The 20,474-nt window shown below is 49.5% G+C and overlaps 1 protein-coding gene across 32 annotated transcripts in view; it reads left to right on the plus strand.

Moving 5' to 3' along the window:
- NRXN2 (neurexin 2) overlaps nucleotides 1-9,941 on the plus strand; it is a 351,610-nt gene extending 341,669 nt beyond the window's left edge. For 23 of the 32 annotated variants that reach the window (XM_083477881.1, XM_083477897.1, XM_083477877.1 and 20 more), the window contains one exon: nucleotides 1,410-9,941. In XM_083477881.1, the coding sequence (XP_083334007.1) occupies nucleotides 1,410-2,305 (896 nt within the window). In that variant the 3' untranslated portion in view covers nucleotides 2,306-9,941. The remainder of the gene's footprint in view (nucleotides 1-1,409) is intronic. The other 9 variants (XM_083477882.1, XM_083477880.1, XM_083477886.1 and 6 more) reach the window with 1 other exon arrangement.
- The last annotated feature ends 10,533 nt before the right edge of the window (nucleotides 9,942-20,474 follow it).

Below are 20,474 nucleotides of genomic sequence, written 5' to 3' on the forward strand. Positions count from 1 at the left end.
ACACACAAAGTTGACACTGCATGTATCTCCCACAATTCCATTCAGGGGTGTGGGGGTGTTTTTTGTGTTTTTTACCTGCATCTTTGAAGAAGCTCCTTCTGCACACCCTCCATCCATGCTGCCAACCTTTCCCTGCCTAGGGCACTCTGTAGTTGTGCAGGGGCAATGCTCCCCAACCCTGGACTCTTCTCTATCCCCCAGCTCACCTGAGAAACCGTCTTCCCATGCATCAGGGTCCTGGGTGTTCAGATAGGGTGGAACCTGACACATCTTTTTGTCACCCTCTCCCAGCTGACATATTTTGCACATGATCAGAGGTGCTTTTGTCTTCCAAGCATTCCAGACATGTGGTGCCCTCATTCAAGTCACGCCTGGGAGAGGAGGGTTGGGGATCAGTTCTGAGAGGGGAGCAGGGTGATAACAGTGATTGGGAGGGGACAGGCAGACAGGATTCCTGGGTCTTGTTTCCCTGGGGCTTTGAAGGACGCCTATTCAGAGATTTGTCTCCCCTCTTACCCAATCCCAGTGGCAGAAAACTCCCTTCTGCTTGATACCACAAGCCATTTTGATTTATGACTAAATAGGTACCCTCTCTGCACTCCCAATTTGGAAAGGGCCGAGGAGCTAGAGTTTCAGGCCCCCTGGTGAATTCAAAATGGACCATTGGTTCTGAGTACTGCTGGTGGGGAGGGGGGCAACTGGGACACCCCAAGAAAGGGGCAAAGGGGCGACTGTTTCGGGATGGGGATGTGGGTGGGGAAGGGAAGATTTGAAATGATGCAGTCGTGGAAAGAAAAGAACAGAAATGAATCTAGCGAGAAAGAGACATTAAAAAAAAAAGCAAGATGCAGAGAAAGATGTTTAAAGAAAAGAAAAGAAAAAAAAGTTGTTTTTTCTCCAAAAAACATTCTTACCTAGTTTTCTTTTTTGTAATTTTTTTTCTTCATGCTAATATCACACGGCCTATTTGTTGATGTAAGTTGACTGAATTCCGTGGTTTGCTCTCTTATTTTTAAAAACAAACAGAAAGGGAAAAGAGGAAGAGGCAAGAAAAGGCAATATTAGTGTTTTAGCAGGAGAGGATGGGAAGCCAGCCAGACAGCCGAGGGTTTTATTGCTCTTAATTCTGCTGTTTTATCTGTTTAATTTTTTGCGCATTAAATGACTTTTTTAATTCTTTTTTTTTCCTTCTTCCTTTGATTATGATTTCTCTAGACTAATGTGTTGCAAAGGAGAGAGAGAGGAGGAAAGAAAGAGGACAGTTTAGTGGCCAGGGATGGAGACGGAGGGGTTTGGCTAGCTATAACTCTCGTGGCTTGAGTTGTCTTGTATCAAGGGGGCAGGGCGCCTGCGAGGTCACTAACCCGCTCTCCCCTCTTCTGTCTCTCCCCCTTTTCTCTCTGTTCTAGGAGGTGAATTAGTATTGCCCATAATAACAGAAGACTCCCTAGACACCCCTCCAATTGCCACCCGGTCTCCATTCATCCCCCCGCCTCCCACCTTTGGCCCCTTCCTAACCGTAGTCGAGACCACCAAAGACACCCTTTCCCCGCCATCCCATCCAAGGCCCCCCTGTCTGGCCGACCAAGACGACAGCGACTGCGAAGAAGGGATCGAGGCCTCCGGCTATGCCTCGGGCGAGGTTTTCGACTCCAGCCTGCCCCCTACTGACGACGAAGATTTTTATACCACCTTCCCCCTGGTCACGGATAGGACCCTAATAGGCCGGCCGGAAGGAGCTTCCAAAAAGGCCCAAGGATACCGCCCCAACCTTAGGACAGGACTGCCGGCTTCGCCCTCCGTCCCCGACCTCCTGACCTCCACAACCTCTCCCAATCTGGTCCGTAACATTCCCGCCGGCAAAATGAACAACCGGGAACCCCTCAACCCCCAGCCAAAACAGTACCCCCCACTCTCCACCTCCTTTGAGCCCGACAAGCTAAACAGGCTTAAGTACCCAGGTATAACCTCTTCCCCCAATTTCCACAATCTGCCCACAGCTAACCCCACCGGCCCCGGGGAGAGGGGGCCCCCCGGTGCCGTGGAGGTCATCCGGGAGTCCAGCAGCACCACCGGCATGGTGGTCGGGATCGTGGCGGCCGCGGCCCTCTGCATCCTCATCCTCCTCTACGCCATGTACAAATACCGCAACCGGGACGAAGGCTCCTACCAGGTGGACCAAAGCCGGAACTACATCAGTAACTCGGCCCAGAGCAACGGCACGGTGGTCAAGGAGAAGCCAGCCGCTGCTGCCAAAACGCCCAGCAAGAGCAAGAAGAACAAAGACAAGGAATATTATGTCTGAGCCCCCCCTCCCAGCCCCCCCAGCCCCTGCGTGCGCCAGAGAGACCGACACCCAGCCGGCGCATGCAGTGGAGCCACCCAGACCTACACGCACCCAAACTTTCTGGAGAGGAGACCACCCAAGCGCATCCTTCCCCTTCTTCCGCATCCGAGAGGCCAGCTGATGGCGCCCTCCAGTGGCCACCTCCACCCGCTCCTCTTGGGTTTGCTCATCCCTCGTTTACTTTAAGCCCTTCCCTCCTCGCAAAAAAAACGAAAACACAAAACACACAAAGGAACCACAGCAAGAAGGTTGCAGGGTCTCCCTCCCTCCCCACCTCCTTTTCCACCCTGGCCATCCAAACCTGCAGGGTTGCTGTTTTTTCCCCTTAGGGAAATGGAGGGGGAAGGGAAGCCACAGTGGCCGAGGTGAAGGGAGGCAGCGTTGGCCTGAAGAGAGGGACGCTGGGAAGGAGGAGAATTAAAAGGGGGGGGGGATTTCAAGCTTCCCAGGTGAGGTTGGAGCCAGAATGCTGCTTTGTGATCTGTCTGCAAGAGAGTCTTTGCCCCTCTCTTTGTTGAGGGGCTTTTGGTGTGGAAAACAAAAAACTGGGGTCCGCCCGTCTTTCCTCACCCCACCCCACCCCAGCACCACGCTCTGAAACAGAGATGCCTAGCTGGAGCTCACAACTCTACAGAACCCTATAACTGAACTGGGGGGCAGAGAGGACCCACAGCGGCCAAATACAACCCCTACTCCACCTCCTCCTCTCCCTCTTGGAATTATCTCAAGCAAAGGGGTCTGTCCTTTCTATCATTTCTCTCTCTCTCTCTCTCTCTCTCTCTCTCTCTCTCTTTCTTCGTTAATGTGTCAGAGTCTTGGAAATGTGTGGAATAAAACAAAAAGATTTTTAAAAAGAAAAACTACTAATTATAATAAAAGAAGCAGGTGACGTGGATTTTGCTTGTGCTGTTGGGCTGAGGACTCCCTCCTTCCCCAACAGCCAACACCTAGCCTGTCTTGTAATAAAAAGAGGGAGTAAAGTTGAGGTGGTGTTTGACACCCATAAATCAATGCAGTGGAGCGCAGCTTTGGGGTGCAGCTGCATTGTGCGTGTGTGTTTGCGTCTGGAGGGGGGTGGATCAAGTATCTCCCGGGGGTTTTGTTTTGCAGGGGTCCAAATGAACCAACCTTCAATACCTTCCATCCCTTCCCCGCCCCTTTTCACTCTCCCTTGGATCAAGGTGCTACTATATTGTGGTCTTTCTTTAAACTGTGTTACAAGCATGTGAAACTTGGGCTGACTTTTAGTTTTATGTCGTTTGTCGGGGCCGGGTGTGAGAAAAAAAGTGTGTGTGTGGAGCCAGGTGCAGCAGCAACAGCAGCAAGGACATCCCTTTGCATCAAAGCCGCAAGCAGACCCTGGCAGTTTCTCCAAAGGGCGCAATGGCCAGTGGGAGGAGGGCGAGGACGTGTCCGTGTGTGGTGCAAGTGGTGAGCGCGTGCAGAGCGCATGGGCGCAGCTGGGGCTCCAGTGTCTCTTCCCTCCCCGCCCTTCGGCTGCCTTCCCGGTTCTTCCAAAAAAAAAGAGGGAGACAAGTCAAGAGGAAGCCATAGATAACTCTGTGCAGAGTTCGATCTATCTGTCTATCTATAAATACACAAAGATATATATATATAAAGATATATATAGAGATATATAAGATATAAAAAGTATACATAATATATGGAGAGTTTAGAGGCGGCCGTTTGAAGGAAGGGTCAGGGAAAGGCTCTTGGCTCCAGGAGTCAGATGGAAGGGTCTGCGATGGCAGCAAATGGCCAGTTCCTACATTTGCCCAAGGTCGGGGCTGGGGAGCTCCACCGTTCAGATCCTAGGGGCGTTGTGGGGATGGACCTTTCCTCCCCAGGTAAGTTTTGAGGGTATAGATGAGGGATGACGGCTTATTCCAAGACAGCAAGAATAGCCCCTTGGTCTTTCCTCTGGGTGTGTTGGGTGCCGAGTGGCCCTTTGAGAGGGAGAGTTTGGGGTGACCATTGAGGGTGTTTGAGGGGTAGAGAGGCAAGCCAGGTCAGCTCCAGGGGGGTGGAGGGGACACCTCAACAGTGTCCTCACCACCCATCTGCTTTCCCAGGGCAAGGTCCATTAGGGTGAGTGGGGCAGCCCCCCCCACACACACCTGCCTTCTTCATTACAGCAACCAGTCTGTGTGGGGTGGTCCTGGCTGTCAGCTTCTTCCTCCTCTTAAGTCTCAATGTTGCCCTTGCAGGGACTTAGCAGGGAAGAGGAAGAGGAGGGCAAAACTAGACTTGAGTTGACTCTGCGCCTCCTTGTCTGTGGCCCAGCTCATAGACTGGGCTCTCTGCTGCGGCCCAGGGCATGGAAACAGACAAGTGGCCTTGTTGCTGCCCCAGCTCCAGGAAGTATTGCCTCTTTCAAATACATCCTCTTCTCCCAAGCCTTTCTTTCAACACCAAAAAGGGCAGTCTTACCCAGCCCAAAACATTAAAAGTTTGTAACAAGTTTTGCATGAATCTTCAGTGATTTACCTTTGCAGGAAGAGCCAGGACTTATTGTGACATTTACCTCCCTGCTGCCTTACATAGCAACTGAGACTCTTTGTCCTTGATAAAGGAGCTCCAAGCTCATACTGCTCCCAAAATTGAATCCGGAATAATGCAAGTCGGAGAAGGGTCTGTAGAAGGGACCTGTTATGTCCACTTGCTATCTCACAGGGCTCAGGTTTCCAGGCCACTTGTGATCCTGGCCCCCCTCCAGTTGGTCAGTGCCCTCCTTAAAATGGACCCAGAACTAGACCCAGGGCCCCCAATGCAGCCTGATCAGAGCAGAACCCATCATCACCTTGATCCTCACCCCTCTTCCTGGACCGCCACTCCTGCCGCCACAGCCGGCCCCCTGAAATTTGGGATAGGGGAGAAATTCTACAGAGTTTGCATTTAAAGGCGAGCCCTTCCCCAATTTGCACTTTTCTGAAACAATCTGAGCCAATAGATGGCAGCCCTCCTTCGAAATTCTCACTTCTCCGAACTTTGCAATTGAGTTCTCTAGCCAGGCGATGTGTGAAAAAAATGGATATATTGGTGGAAATAGCACACAAAAACACATATGGGAATTTCTTGGCAAAATGTTAATTAGGGGAAATTGCAGATGAAAAGGTTGGGGAAATCCACACTGAAATGGTGGGTTTTTGTGAGGACTTAGGGGGAAATCGCAAACTGGTGTTGAAATGTAGAGTACTGTATTTAATAATGGAAAAATGAGGAAATAAGAAGCACTAAAATGGATTGTTAGGACAATTGTTTTGTCACACACACACACACACACACACCCCCAGGCTTAGGTGACAGCCCAGCTCAGTGAAAAGTATTTGGGGGTAAGGCTTTAACAGCCTTTAAACAACTGTTAGGCATGACTTTGCAGAACTTAATTGGGGCCTGGGATGGATGCAAGGGACGATTTTCCACCAATGTAGATCTTTGCCATTTTGCAATGCACTTTTGCACCACTGCAACAGCAGGAGGTCGGGGGGGGGGGCTTGGAGGCAGCTCTCCCTGCTGCATGACCCATTGAGGGGCAAGGAGACCTGCCCTGTATGGTATCCAGGAGGCTTTCTTACAGCTGCAATACTATACTCACTTAACTGGGAGTAAGTCCATTGAACTCAATGGAACTTAATTCTGAGTAGGCATGCGCAGGCTTGTACTGTAAGCAACTGGGAATAGTTGTGCTTTAACCTCTGGTGTGTATAAAAAGAGATGCTGAGATTCGAAAGGAGAACCTGCATTCATCTCAATTTGGCAGCATTTTAGATCCGGATTAATCTTAACGTTTTAAAATATTTTGAAATGTCACTTTTCCAAGTCCAGCTCGGTAGGATGCTTTTCAAACGTTTCCATCCTGCCGATGGATTTTAATGCAAGTAGGTTACAAAGTTTGCTCTTCCCAGTGATGCTTTAAAAACCCTAAATGCCATGTCACCTGTGGCTGGAGCTGAGGAAAGAAACGCAGAGGCTGTTAATTAAAAATGTTGCAAGCAAATTCAACTCTGGGGATTTCCCACCCCCACCCCACCCCTTCCACATTCATTTGAGGCCTAGTTATGACATAACTTGCTTTCAATGAGTTTACAGGCATCGTTAATTGCGGGCCCCAAAACCTGCAAAGGAAAGGCGCCACAAGAGCTGCTGCTTTATGAGCCTTGGCTGGGCTAGTTAATGCAGGATAGGATACCTCAGCCTCTTACAACTGGCACCAAGCGAAGGCCTTTCCCTTTGGGACAATCAGCAATGCCAGGCACCCAGCACTACCCAGGTCAGGGCACTGGGGCCTTGGACACCAGGAGACAGAGTGGAGCAACTGCCTCAGGCAGCTGATGCTGGCAGGGGGCAACACCCCACCCTGTCAGAGGTCAGAACTCTGTGTGCCTCACACAACTAGTTTGGCACCCCTAAAACTACTCTGGTGTCATGGAGGGCATTGCCCCATTGCCAGTGTTGAAGGAAAATTCAGCTGCCAGTCCAGTTGACCTCTGTAGGTAACGTGGGGAGGGGGCAACTTGGGCTGGCCCTGGGCTAGTGAGCTTCCACAGGCTGGAGCAACAGCCCTTCACCTCTCAGCTCCTGCCCTTGCTGGGGGGGGGGGCGCCTTCCTGAGGTAGCAGATCCTCTCCTTGGTGTGTGTGTGTGCGTGAGAGAGAGAGTGGGTGTCCAGTGCCTGGCGGTCTCTTGGTGCTATAATAATTGTTCAGTGATCCTGTCCTTGAATGTAGCTTATTAGCCAAATTGAACCCAGTCCTGTAGTGGACGGACCTTTTCCCGCTTCCCCATACAGAGTTGTCTGCTGGGCTACATCAAGGGGGCAGCAGAAACCTTGTTCTGTGCCAGAGGGTGGAGGTGGCTGTGAACCATGAGGCCTGGCCTGCACCCGCTAAGGCAGCCTGATGCCCTCTGGCGCCATGGAAGAGAGTGTGACCGCATTGCCAATGCTGGGAGTCAGATCTGGTCAGGTTCTGAACTTGGGGGGTGCAGGGGACATCCTCAGGCAGGCAAGTGTGTTAGGGCAAGAGCCCTGAGGTCTCCCCTTTGCAGACGGTATGAAGAGTGTTTAAGGAAAGTGAGGGATAATTTGGGGAGAGGCTATTGGCCGTATAATTGTAGAGTTGGAAGGGTTCCCAAGGGTCATCTAGTCCAACCCCCTTGCAATGCAGGAATTGCAGCTAAAGGATCCCTGACAGATGGCCATTCAACATTCAGCTGGTGAGTCACAACCCCCAACTGTTGGGCCAGGGGCCACAAATGCCATACATGTGTCCGGCTTAAAAGATGCAGGTTCTAGAGGCGCCTTTCCGGCAGTGAAGCTGAGAGGGTGAGGAAGAGAGAGTGGTGGGAGAGGCTTGGAGAGGGAGACACTAGCACTGGGTGCTTCCCTTAAAAAAAATGGAGGACTTTGCAAAGCTTCCAGGGGTGGCTCTGGGCTTCTTGGCTGGATGTTTCCATGACTACAGAGAGTGTGCCACATGCAAAGCAACTTCTAATTTTGTCAAATAACCCAGGATGGAAATTTTTGAACTATACAGAACTCTTCCTCGTGTGAGAAGAGGGTGGGGAACACAGCTTCCTGGGACAAAACCTGGAGTTCTCCCCTTTTTATGGGCTGTATCCAACTAAAGTCCAAGAGTCAACCAGCTTAAATTCATGGACCTCTGTTAATCATGTCCATTAATTTCAATGGGTCTGCTCTTGAATATGACAAATGTATAACCAGTGGCAGATTTATAGGTATGTGCAGAATTAGGGCTCCACGAGGCTGAGGGGACTCCCCAAGTTATCAGTCGATGTTGTTAACTGAGGGGAAACCTTTGAAATGTGATGTCAGTCACTCTAGTATTTTAGTTTGTTGTGCTGTTTCTACTCCCTATTAATGTCAGTGTTGGCTGGTCCATTAGGACAACCAGGTCTTAGCCTGACCACACGAAATATCAAGCATTTTTCAGAAAAAAATTTCACCCAAATACCATCATTTGTTCTCCGGCCAAACAGTTCTCTGCACCACTCAGACAATCTCAGTCCAAAAGTAGCACTGTGGCAAAGAAGTCCCACCCATCTGTCTCTAGGCAGAAAAACAAATTGATATTGAATGTGTGTCAGTGGCGCTACTGGCTCTGAGACCTGTTTGTGTAGTTCCCCCTTCATCTCTCTCGTCCTGATAGCAGTCCAGCCTGGTTGTCCCAGAGCTCTTTCTGCTCAGAGCATGCTCAGAACTGTTTCCTTAAAGGCTACACTACAGTAACAAAGCTCCACACCCAGCTTCCTGTGACCAGCCTTGTTGATTCTTTAATGTTTATTTCATTGTTTGCAAGCTCGTTCTTATGCATGTAGCTCTGTCCTATTTTCAGGCACAGGCACATTGATTTAGGCAAAATGTAGGGGCCTCCAAAAGGGTCCTGTGGACCATAAATCTGCCACTGTGTATGGGCGCATTGCATGCAACATCTTGTCTTCATTTCCGGAGTCAGTGAAGCTGCCACCTGTATGTCCAGAATCTGAGGAAGATTTCTGTGTAACGCAAAAAAAAAAAATAGCCTGCATCCGGTCTTTTTAGTGGGTGCAGATAATAGGGCAACCTATTTGCTCTGTATGGCCAGCAAAGCAAAGCAAAACGGCCCCCTCCCCAGCTGCTCTCTTGGTTCAACGCTTGCCTGCTCAGTCAGAAACTGGGGGCGCCCCAGCCACACACGGACATGTGCCCACTCACAGTTCTTGAGCGGTGTTTGCCACTCCTTGATCCTAAGACACTATTGGGCTCCTTCAGGTTGTGGGGGAGACACTGGCATCCATTTGTCCATTTGAATTGCTTCCGACTGATTGGGAGGGGAGTTGTGTTCCTTTTGTGGTTATTCTAGGTGGCCATCTCTGGACCCCACCCCCAATCCAAAGCCAACCAAACCCATCTGGGGATTGGCGGGGGGGGGTTCTGTGTGTCGGGGGGGGGGAGAATCAGCCATTTGTTTTTGTTTTATTTTTAATTTTTTCCCTCCCCACAATCCTCAGCTGTTTCTCAGGCGGGGCCCACCTGCCCACTTCTACGAGAGTGTAATGAGCATTATTACCAAATGTAAATTTATTTGTACATTATTAATATTTTATTTTTATCTGGGGAGGGGAACATGCAGAAGGTCAGAAACTCCATAGGCAAAAACACCCTCAGATGCAAAACCCTCTTTTTTAAATAAATAAAAAATACTAATAATGGTGATAATAAAAAGAATTTGGGGTGGGGTGGGGGAGATCAGTTCCTTTTGACAATGAAATTCCTGACATTTTTTTCCCATTTTTTTAATGGCATTCCATTTGGGGTGGAAATCAGTTTTAATTTGACTTGATTTATTTTGTAATTGATGACTTTTTTTAAACGACAAAGGGGAAAAAATTTACCTTTCCTGTTTGTTTGGTTTTTCTGGGGTGGGGTTGGGGGGGATAAACTGTGATTCTGCATATTTACCCTGTAAAATTCCTGTATTCTTCAATGTTATTGTAAAGTGTTACTGATAAAAGATGATTATGAACAAACAAACGAAAAAGTCCAACCCATGTACATTTAGCACAAAGGGGAATACAGTTGATTCTATACTTCGTATACTTTGTTCTAGTCTTTCTTTTGTACGGCTGGGGACTGTGTTGCACGAGAGGGCTGTGGACTTCCCCTCAGATTGAAGTTTATCCGTTCCCATGAGACGAACCATTAAAATAATTGGGTGTATGCCTATTTCCTACCTCTGCGTCAAGCACCGACTTTCCAAAATGGTTCCACCACCAGATAGACGTCACACAGACTCCTGTTCATGCTGTGTAACTATCCCTATACAATGGGTAAATATTTAACTGGAGAAAAACATTGTTTTGAAGGTGTTGTTTGCATGCAGTGTCCCCATCTGTTCCAGAACTTGGTTGTATTTGACTACTGAAGGGGCAGAATAAATGCCAGGGGGTTTCCACGCAAGCTCTTTACTCCAGGAGAGCCAGGCGAGCATCTTTGGGACACCACACCCATCTCTCTCTCGATTTATGGGTCTAATGAGTCTTTCTAAATGCATAGCATTATCCAGATGTCATTGCTCTCCTGTTGAAAGCCATGTGTAGAATTCCAATGGGCTTTCCACACTTGGAATGGGGCGCTTGGTGTGTCCATGTGGCTCCTGCAATGCTCCATGATCTACGCCATCAAAAAAATGATGGAGCCCAATAAGGCTTTGGATGAGGCAATTCAGCTGCCTTTGGGACTCCCACACCTTAGGACTGAAGCCTAAAAACTTTTAACTTTGCACTAAAGCGCACATCCAATCTAAGCGCTCTTGCGCAATTAAAAGGTAAAGGGACCCCTGACAGTTAAGTCTAATCGCAAATGACTCTGGGGTTGCAGGTCTCATCTCGTTTTACAGGCCAAGGGAGCTGGCGTTTGTCTGCTCTGCAGACAGTTTTTCCGGGTCATGTGGCCAGCATGACTAAGCCACTTCTGGCACAACGGGACACTGACACCGGAGCAGCGCACAGAAACGCCATTTACCTTCCCATAAATCTACTATTAATCTACTTGCACTTTTTTTGGCATGCTTTTGAACTGCTAGGTTGGCAGGAGCTGGGAGCAAGCAACAGGGGCTTACCCCGTCGCGGGGATTTGAACCTCTGACCTTTTGATCAACAAGCCCAAGCTTCAGTGGTTTAGACCACAGCGCCACCCGCGTCCCTCTTGCACAATTACCTCCGCGATATTAAAAGTGTTTTTTATGAAAGATCAGGGGAAACAAAGGCAGTTGCTAAAATGGCACCCACCAGAAAAGACCACAGTTGGGTTTGTTTTTCCATTGTTTACATTTCTCCTTAATTACTTCCTTTTCTTTTTTAGCTCTGTTGCACAGAGAGGTTATTAAAAGCCTTGTTTTTTTTAAAAAAATAAGACATAAAACATTGATGAGAATATGGAACTGATATGAGAATCTGCTGAAGGAGATGTGTTGGTATTAAAGCTCAATCCACCAGTCATCACTATGCCTCTTTAAGAAAATGGAAGCGAACCCTGAAGGCCATCAGCACCTGTTGAGATTGTGTTGTTCTAGCCATTATCTATTTCCTGTTTCCTGTCGGGGAAAAGACAAGGAGAGGATGGTGGGTGGAAAGAGGAGGTCAACTGGGTGGCAGCGCCCATCAATGCCCTGCCAGGCTCCGCGTTCCTACCCCTCCTTCATGGAGGGCTTCCTGGAAAATACTGCCTCACATGGCAACCTGATGCAGGTGTGCACTCAGAAGTAACTGAAGGAAGGGGGAAGAATTTGATTCAGTCGGCACTGAAAGTTGAATCTACCCAATCTGCACTTTCTGAAGCCATATGTAAAGTGAAGCGCAGCAGCCCTCCCTCTAAATGTGCTCTTCTCCAAATTGCCATGCAGTTCTTCAGCCAAGTCTTGCGCAAAAGGGTGCGTAAAGCCTGCAAAGAAATGCATACATTAGTGAAAATCCCATACAAAAATGCATTATATCAAGGAAAATATTTTAGGGAACATAATGCTTTGCAAAATAATAATAATAATGTGTATTATTTGGCAGAATTGCAGGCAAAAAAATGTATATTGGGATAAATTCACACTAAAATTCTGGTGAATGTTCACGATTACTTTTTTTTTTTTATCGCAAACTGACGTGGAAATATGGATAACTGAATTTCAGATTAGAAAAATAATAAATTAACATTGGCCAAGACTGACAGATCTGCCCATCCCTAGAAGGAAGTCCTATAGCATGGGTAGGCAAACTAAGGCCCAGGGGCCAGATCTGGCCCAATCACCTTCTAAATCCAGCCTGCGGACAGTTTGGGAATCAGCATGTTTTTACATGAGTAGAATGTGTGCTTTTATTTAGAATGCATTTCTGGGTTATTGTGGGGCATAGGAATTGGTTCATTCCCCCCAAAAAAATATAGTCTGGCCCCCCACAAGGTCTGAGGGACAGTGGACCGGCCACCTGCTGAAAAAGTTTGCTGACCCCTGTCCTATAGAGTGCAGGGGGGTAAATGGCTATGGGGTTGCATTTGGGGATGGCACTTCCATGTGGCAAACTGACAATTGCCCCAGGTGGCAGCAATTAGCCTACATGCCCCAGGCCCTCAGTTGTGACAGAGGAGGGAGGAAACCCCCTGAGGGAGGAGGGGGCACCAGAGGGCACTGCCCCCAAGGCACTTGTCCATCTCAAATCTGGCATTGGCCCTGAATTGTACAAAGAGGTGCCTTGGATTTTTCTAGCCCTGTTCGCCATACACACAGAGAGAGGGCACTGGTGTCTTTGTGGGGTTATTGCGAGGATAAAATAGGTATGGGGAGAACCCTGCATGCATCTCTGCGAGAGGAAGGGTGGGATCAAAATGGGAGAAGAGAGAAAGAGAGAGATGCTTGGAGCCAGAGGCCTCTGCTGCGGCTGTGCTCCTTCCTGCTGTCCTTCTGATTAAATCAAACTGGAGCAGCTCCTCCTGAGCCTTTCAGCCTGAATTATTTTGAACCGCAAATATCTGATGTCAGCCTCAGTCCTTTCCAGGTTTCTGATCAGAATGGCTTCCATCCAGATGGCAACTGGAGGGGGGACCAGATGAGCACCTCCTGCATCCAAGGAGCCCCCCCCCCCCAGCCTCTTCTTCCCTGGGCAAAGTTGAGATCCCAGATGATGCTGGAAGCTAGAGTAGACCCCAGCCCAGCCCGCTTGCCATCATTCAGACAGGGAGCATCCACAAGGAGAAGTCCCTGCAGGGCAACCGATGGATAGCCCATTCCTTCATTTTAAAGGGCAGCTGCAGAATAAGAGGGAGAGGATGGTTTGAGTGACAGGGTCCCTACTGGCCAAAGGTGGCCTGGAGATCAAATGAACTATTAGCAACCGTGTGGGTGGGTTTTTGGTGTGTGTTTTTTACAAAAAGGAAAAGTGTAGCAATTTGGATCAGGACCCTGTTGGCGGAGAAGCTCTCACGGGGTGACCTTGAGCCAGTCACTCACTCTCAGCCTCACCTGCCTCTCAGGGTTGTTGTGAGCATAATACAGAGAGGAGGAGAACTATGTATACTGCCATGAGCTCTTTCGAGGAAGAAGGGTGGAGTACAAATGTAATAAATAGTAATAATAAACAGCTCTGAGGGGAAAGTCAGGAATTGTTGTTTAGTTGTTTAGTCATGTCCGACTCTTCGTGACCCCATGGACCAGAGCACGCCAGGCACTCCTGTCTTCCACTGCCTCCCGCAGTTTGGTCAAACTCATGCTGGTAGCTTCTAGAACACTGTCCAACCATCTCGTCCTCTGTCGTCCCCTTCTCCTTGTATCCTCCATCTTTCCCAACATCAGGGTCTTTTCCAGGGAGTCTTCTCTTCTCATGAGGTGAGCCTCATATGAGGTGAAGCCTCAGCTTCAGGATCTGCCCTTCCAGTGAGCACTCGGGGCTGATTTCCTTCAGAATGGATAGGTTTGATCTTCTTGCAGTCCTTGGGACTCTCAAGAGTCTCCTCCGGCACCATAATTCAAAAGCATCAATTCTTCGGTGATCAGCCTTCTTTATGGTCTAGCTCTCACTTCCATACATCACTGAAGGTCAAGAATATTATCCCCCAATTGCAGATGGGGTGACTGAGGCCGAGAGGCTAGTGCCTTGCCTAAAGCAGTGTTTCCCAACCACTGTTCCACGGCACACTAGTGTGCCGCGAGATGTTGCCTGGTGTGCCGCGGGAAAAATTAAAAAATTCGAAAGATAGCTTCATATCCGGAGAGGCGGCCTTCAGGCGAGTTTTAATTTTAATTTTGCTTCTCCCACTTAATGCCCCACGCTCGCCCGAGCAGCTTGCAGTCCTTGGTAACCACGGCGACCCGAGGGAGGGGAGGGAACAGGGAAGTCGAGGGCGGCGGCGAGCCGCGATGACGTCAGTGGGCCGCGCCGCCTCGCCCTGGCACAGTGTGAGAGCCCCGGCTAGTGGCGCGAGCTTCGGAATAAGTGGGATCCGCGTGCGCGAGGCCGAGATCGCGCGTAAGGAGCTCAGCCCTGGGCAGGAGGAAGCGGGGGCGCGCGTGCGGGCCACATCCCCACAGAGAGCGAGCCTACCCCGGCCCACCACTCCGGGCAGGTCCACTCGCATGAGGGGGCGGCGATGGCGACGGCCGGCAGCTTGCCTGTGCTGCCATCCCTCGAGCAGGCGAGGAGCCCGGAGGCTACCAGATGCGAGTCCTCTTTCCCACCCTGCTCGGGAGTCCAGAGCACTTGGTCGCATTCAGGATCTAGAGTAGGGAAGCGGGGCTTGTGTCTGGGCTGGACACATTGGGCTGCCTGTGCCGCTCGACCTGCGAGGAGAAATCAGGGTGGGAGTCACGACCGTGAGGCAGGGCTGCCAAGTGTGGCAGAAGAGGACACGGCCGTCGCACCTGTCCTTAGGTAGGAGCTTCTTCCGTGTCGACCTGCTGCCCTAAAGTCTTGGCTTTTTTCTTGGCTTTTTGGCGGTTGGCACAGAAGGAAGGCAAGGGGGAGGGGAAAAAATTGAAACTTACACTTTCGTGCGTCCCTCCCGGCGTGACGCTGCGCGCTGACGTCACGGGGCTGTAATGGTGGTGTGCCTCGAGATTTTTTTCATGAAACAAGTGTGCCTTTGCCCAAAAAAGGTTGGGAAACACTGGCCTAAAGGCCATCTTGTGAGTTCATGGGAGAGACAAGATTCAAACCAGGGGCTTTGTGATTTGCTGATGGAAGTGTATTCTTCAGCTGTCACCATGTCATGGTCCCCATTACACACAGGCCTGTGAGTTAGGCTAGAAAGGCGAGCAGCGGGAAGGCCCCTTTTTATCAGGAAATGGAGAATGGGAGGGAAGCTCCCCCTCCGTTGCCCCACCCTCCCCGCCAGCCAGCTCCCTTCTAGTGTCAGAGCTGGGGGGGGCTTATTCAAGAAGGCTCCTTCCTCCCTCCCCCGCCCAAAAAAAAGGAGGACAAAGGGAGCACAGAGCTGCAATTGAAAAATGTATATCTGCTCATTTATATGCATAGATGCAAATGTATAAATACGGTAACTGCGGGGCTATAAATAGCAATCCAAGACATCTCACTCTAAGGTGGGCTCTGCGCATCTGCTCAGTCAGCTGGCTGTCAGGTGCCGCTCATTCTCGCTGCCTTACCTGCGTTTCGTCTTCAAAGAAAGGGTGCCTTAAAATAGGACGGGCCTCTAAAGGAAGACGGGGGGCAGTTTGGGGGTTGTTGTGTTGAACAAGAGCGAGTCAAAGAGACGCTTCCCCCTCCCTCCAGCTGCCAATCACCCCATCCTCACTTGCCAGAACATCTAGGTCAGGCATCCCCAACCTTCGGCCCTCCGGATGTTTTGGACTACAATTCCCATCATCCCTGACCACTGGTCCTGTTAGCTAGGGATCATGGGAGTTGTAGGCCAAAACATCTGGAGGGCCGCAGGTTGGGGGTGCCTGATCTAGGTTCACCCTACAGGTTGCCCCCCTCCGTGGACTTCTCTGCAAGGTTCCCTCAGCAAGGCAAGGAGATGTAAGGAAAGGGTCAATGGTTGGACTGCCATTCTCAGGCCCACCTGTGGCCACTGATGCTGAAGGCCATCTTTAGTTGGCAGCAGACCTCATAATCCCTGCCGCTTTCTGAAATTGGGGAGGGGGGGTGATTCAAAGGATGATCAGAAGAGCCTGCTGGATGGAGGCAACGGCCCCTCTAGTCCACCATCCTGCTGAAGCAATATTCAAGCAGGATAGCAGGATTTGAGCACGAGAGCAGCCCGCTCCCCTCCTGTGGTTTCCAGCACTGCTGCCTCTAACTGTGGAGGCAGAGCATAAGCCATTGCTGAAGACAAAGCGGGAGAGTGATGGGCAAGGAGGGAGCCTCACTAGCTGGGGAGGGGTGCCTCCCAAAGACCCCTGCACCCATTGAAACACACAGCACAAGGGGCAGTCAAGGGAGCCCGCTGGTTTTAATGGGAGACGGTTGATTCCAAATTTTGGCCTTGAGGCCGATTAGACCGCAGTAAGGGAGGAGGGGGGCCTGATCCAGCCTAAAGGCACACCCCCAAGCAGCCTTGCACTTTGGCACTGTGCTTAATTTCCTTTCATTTTGCTCCATGTTTAACTTCGTTTCCTCTGCCTTGCCTTCACAAAAGACGTTCAGGGTAGAACCACCAGGCCTCATTCACTCATATTTTACCCGGGGGGCGGTGCTCTTGCAGCTTTGTCATCCACCTGTACCCTTCCAGTGTTTCCCCAGGGTGTCTAGAACATCTTTTATTCTTACTGCAGAAAGGCTGCCTGCTTTTTTCTTTCAGAAATATGGGTTTTCCACAGGGTCTGAAGGCCTTTGCATGACTGTTCTGTGTCCTTTCAAAAGCCTTTGAGATGAGCAGTGAACTAGCGAGTCAGGGTGGGAAGACCCGGCAATTTTGCTTCCCTCGGTGTTTCAGTTTTCCAGTCTTAAATTCAGTTCTCCACATTTCGGTAGCCATTTGAGGAATTTCTTTTTTAAATTCTTTAGCGTTTTAGAGCAAATTTATCCTAATTAATACAGTGAGTAATAGACACATGTTTGCAAGCACTTTCTCCTACTACAATCATAGAATCATACAACTGTAGAGTTGGAAGGGACCTCCAGGGGTCATCTAGTCCAACCCTCCCTGCAATGCAATAATCACAGCTACAGAATCCTTGACAGGTGGCCATCCAACCTCTGTTTAGAAACCTCCAATGAAGGAGAGTCCACCAATGGTTTTTTTGTATGCAATTTTCACCAATATATTCATTCGTATGCACACTTTTTACCTGATATAGGCATTTTTGTAACAATTACTTGGAGAAACTTCATCGCAGAATTTGGTTAAGTGTGAATGTCAAAGGTTGACTCTTTCTCTGGTTCTCGTATAGCTTCGGAAAGTGCATATTTGATCAATTCAGCTTAAACTGAATTGCCTTCCTCGCCCATCCCTACTATCGAGCAGCTAAACCTAATGCGGCCTCAGTGCAGAATCACTTTAATGTTATAGTGGGCAACGTTTTTTGGACGCCTTTATTATTATTATTTTTAAAAAATAATCTTTTAATTAACGATAAAACTCTTTTCCAGCTATGCTTTTTTTTAAAAAAATATACCGTACTGCTGCTTAAACAAAAGATTGGTGCCCTGCTACAATGCTATAATGCCATTTTGAAAATTTCGATTGGTGGGGAAACCTTTCCAACATCAGCAACGTGATTTATCCCACTTGTTAAAATACTTCCTTTCGTCTTGCACTGGTGTGGATGTGGATGGAAGAGAGCAGGATGAACATGCAGGAAAAGCCGCCCCACCCCCCTCCCCTTGCAGCCTGGAAAGGCATCCACAATTCTGCTTGGAGCTTCCAGTGGGAGAACCAGGATGTCTTAGTGCTCAGAGCCTCCAGTATTATGCCAGAGGAGAGCATGAGGGAGTGCTCTCTGCCTCTGGCCCCATCCTCACAGAAAATGCTCCTGTTGTTTCCCTCTGGATCCACACACCACCAGAGCGAGGGGGCGGTGTGCAGCTGTCTTGAGCTTCAAATGGTTCCCCTCCCCAGCAGCTACAACACACCTGATGTTGTGTAGAGCATCTGCCAGGAGGAAGACGCAGGAGACGCTCGATATTCCCAACATTGCGGAGAGCTAATGGCTCCTCCTGAAAGAGCAACGGCTGGGCAGCTCAACTGGATCACCAGGTGCTGTTGTGCTTCTGTGTAGAAATACAGTAACAGCAACAGGTTGTGCCCAAGATTGCCAGGCCCTTGCAGGAGCTGTGCTGACCCCACAGAACAAGACACAAGCAGCCTCCATCTGCCCAGATCTTGCACAAGTGCAAGGAAAAGCAAGCGCTGCAACTTGTCCTGCCAGAGGTGGGGGAAGCAGCACTTGCTGGCATTCAGCCTTGTTTTTCTTTGGCGTCTGGTCACTTGAAAGGAGAGAAGCAAGCTTTTGACTAACACAGGACTCTTCTGCAAGCAAAAAAGCAAGGCTCAAGGCTGCATTGCTGGGGAGATGCTTACTGAATGGGTAAGAAGAAGAGGCACCGGCAAGGCAGCTTACGTCACAGTTATGTTTCAGGTGTCAACGAAGGACCCACCAGTGGAACGAGGCCACAAGAAGACCCTCCAGGAAAAGACCTTACCTTGTCAATGGAAAAATATGTTGCCTTCAGAAATGGGTCCATGGGGAGGGGGGCCCAAACCTTAGGGTGGATTCAACTTAATGGTTCATTTTATTTATTCAATAAACATTTATGAGCCACTCTTCAACCTTGGTTCTTGGAGTGCCATAGAAACAGACTAAGTGCCAGGAGTTGTGAGGCTGAGATGGCTCAATTCCCCACCCAGCTGTGGGACTCACTGGGTGGCCTTGGCCATGATGATGATGCTCAGAGGTACTGCAATTGCACCATAAATCCCGGAGCCAACATCTGACAGTGGAAACAATCCCAGGGCTTAGCTCTGAAGTGCTTCTTGGTTTTGGCATCTTTGCAGGATGGAACACTCCAAAAAGACTGGGTCTCCCACCGTGACTATTTTTTTCCACCAGAAAGGGTTAAAACATTTCTAGTTAACAGGATGCAATGCTCAGGCAGCAGTGTGCAGACAGAGAAAGAGAGAGAGAGCAAGCATACATCCGCACACCGCAGAAACAATGGTCATTAATTCCCACATCAAAGAGACGCAGGGGATAAAGGCAGCTTGGAAGCCACTCACTTGTGGAGGGAAAACTTCTCTAAGCTCCATCTTTGCTGAGCCTCCTTTGATTACGTTCTCTTCCTTTACCTTTAAAACACTCCTGCCTTCCTCTCCCCCACTCCCCGCTTTTTAATTTCCTAATGGGAGTAATTTGATTGTTTTGAAATGCATTATTTTTTTCCCTAAGAAGAGAGACGTGAGTAGCTGCAAACATCTGACAATGTAATGAAGTGATTATGCACCTGGTGGTGGTGTCTCTATCGCCCAGGCCTCTGCATCCCCCCCCCCCGGACCCCCAAGTCAGCTCCAGCAAAGGAACGCAAAGGCCTCTTCTTCCTCTCCCTGGAGGCCCTTTCCCAGCCAGGAGCCCAGGAGCTGGTGACTCCTGGGTGCCAGCCTCTGGCAGAACTGCCCTGGAGGCCAGGGATGGGGGTATCTTCCTGGCCCCGCTGCTCACCTGGGGCATCCAGCTGGTATGGGCAGGAGACAGAAACTCTCATGCAGTTGGACTCCTGCTGCTGCACCTGATCTTCTAGCAGGGGGCTTCTCAAGCTCAGAATGAGGTGGAGTCCTGGAAGCTATCAGCAGTGCCGGATTAAACCCTGTGGAGGCCCCTAGGCAGTCAAAATCTTGGAAGCGGGTCCTCTCAAATTATCTCCTAATATGTTTATGTAATTTTCTTTCAAGATCAAATTAATATTATTTTGATCCGTGGTCACGGGGTCCCTCAAAGGCATGGGGCCCATAGGACGGTGCCTACTCTGCCCGTTTGGTAATCCAGCATTGGCTATCAGATCAGACCTGTCAATCCACCTGGATCAGTATTGGCTCTTTCCTAGCCCTAAGTGGGGGTGCTGTAATGGTGAGAGCAGACCCTCCGAGTGTCCCTATTTTCCAAGGACATCCCTGATTTAGAGAAGCCATCCCGGTTTCTGATTTGATCCTGGAATGTCCCACTTTTCCTTAGGATGTCCCTATTTTCATTGGAGAAATGTTGGAGGATATGCAGTCATTCAACCCCCAAGCTTTCAGAAGGCAATCCTGTATAGGGAAGGTTTTTTTAATGTTTTATTATGTTTTCATATATGTTGGGAGCTGCCCAGAGTGGCTGGGGCAACCCAGTAAGATGTGTGGGGTATAAATAGTCAAATTATCATTCAGGAGTGGACCATCCCTATTTTCATTGGAGAACTGTTGGAGGGTATGCGAGAGCCAACAAAGTTGGAAACAGCGCCTGAGCCTCTTTCAGCCCTGTGTGGAGATGCTGTTGGGGATTGAACCCAGGACTATTGGCCTGGACTCTACTGCTGAGCTGAGCCCTCCCCCTAAATGTTATCCCAGTCTTAACAGTTCTCAATAGAGAACAGTTGTAGGATCTTTCCCAGACCAGAGACAGGTCCTTACACCTTCTGAGTGCAAATCCTGCGCTCT

The sequence above is a fragment of the Podarcis liolepis genome (assembly GCF_965112155.1).
Source record: "Podarcis liolepis genome assembly, chromosome: 15".
In the NCBI taxonomy this organism is placed as follows: Eukaryota; Metazoa; Chordata; class Lepidosauria; order Squamata; family Lacertidae; genus Podarcis; species Podarcis liolepis.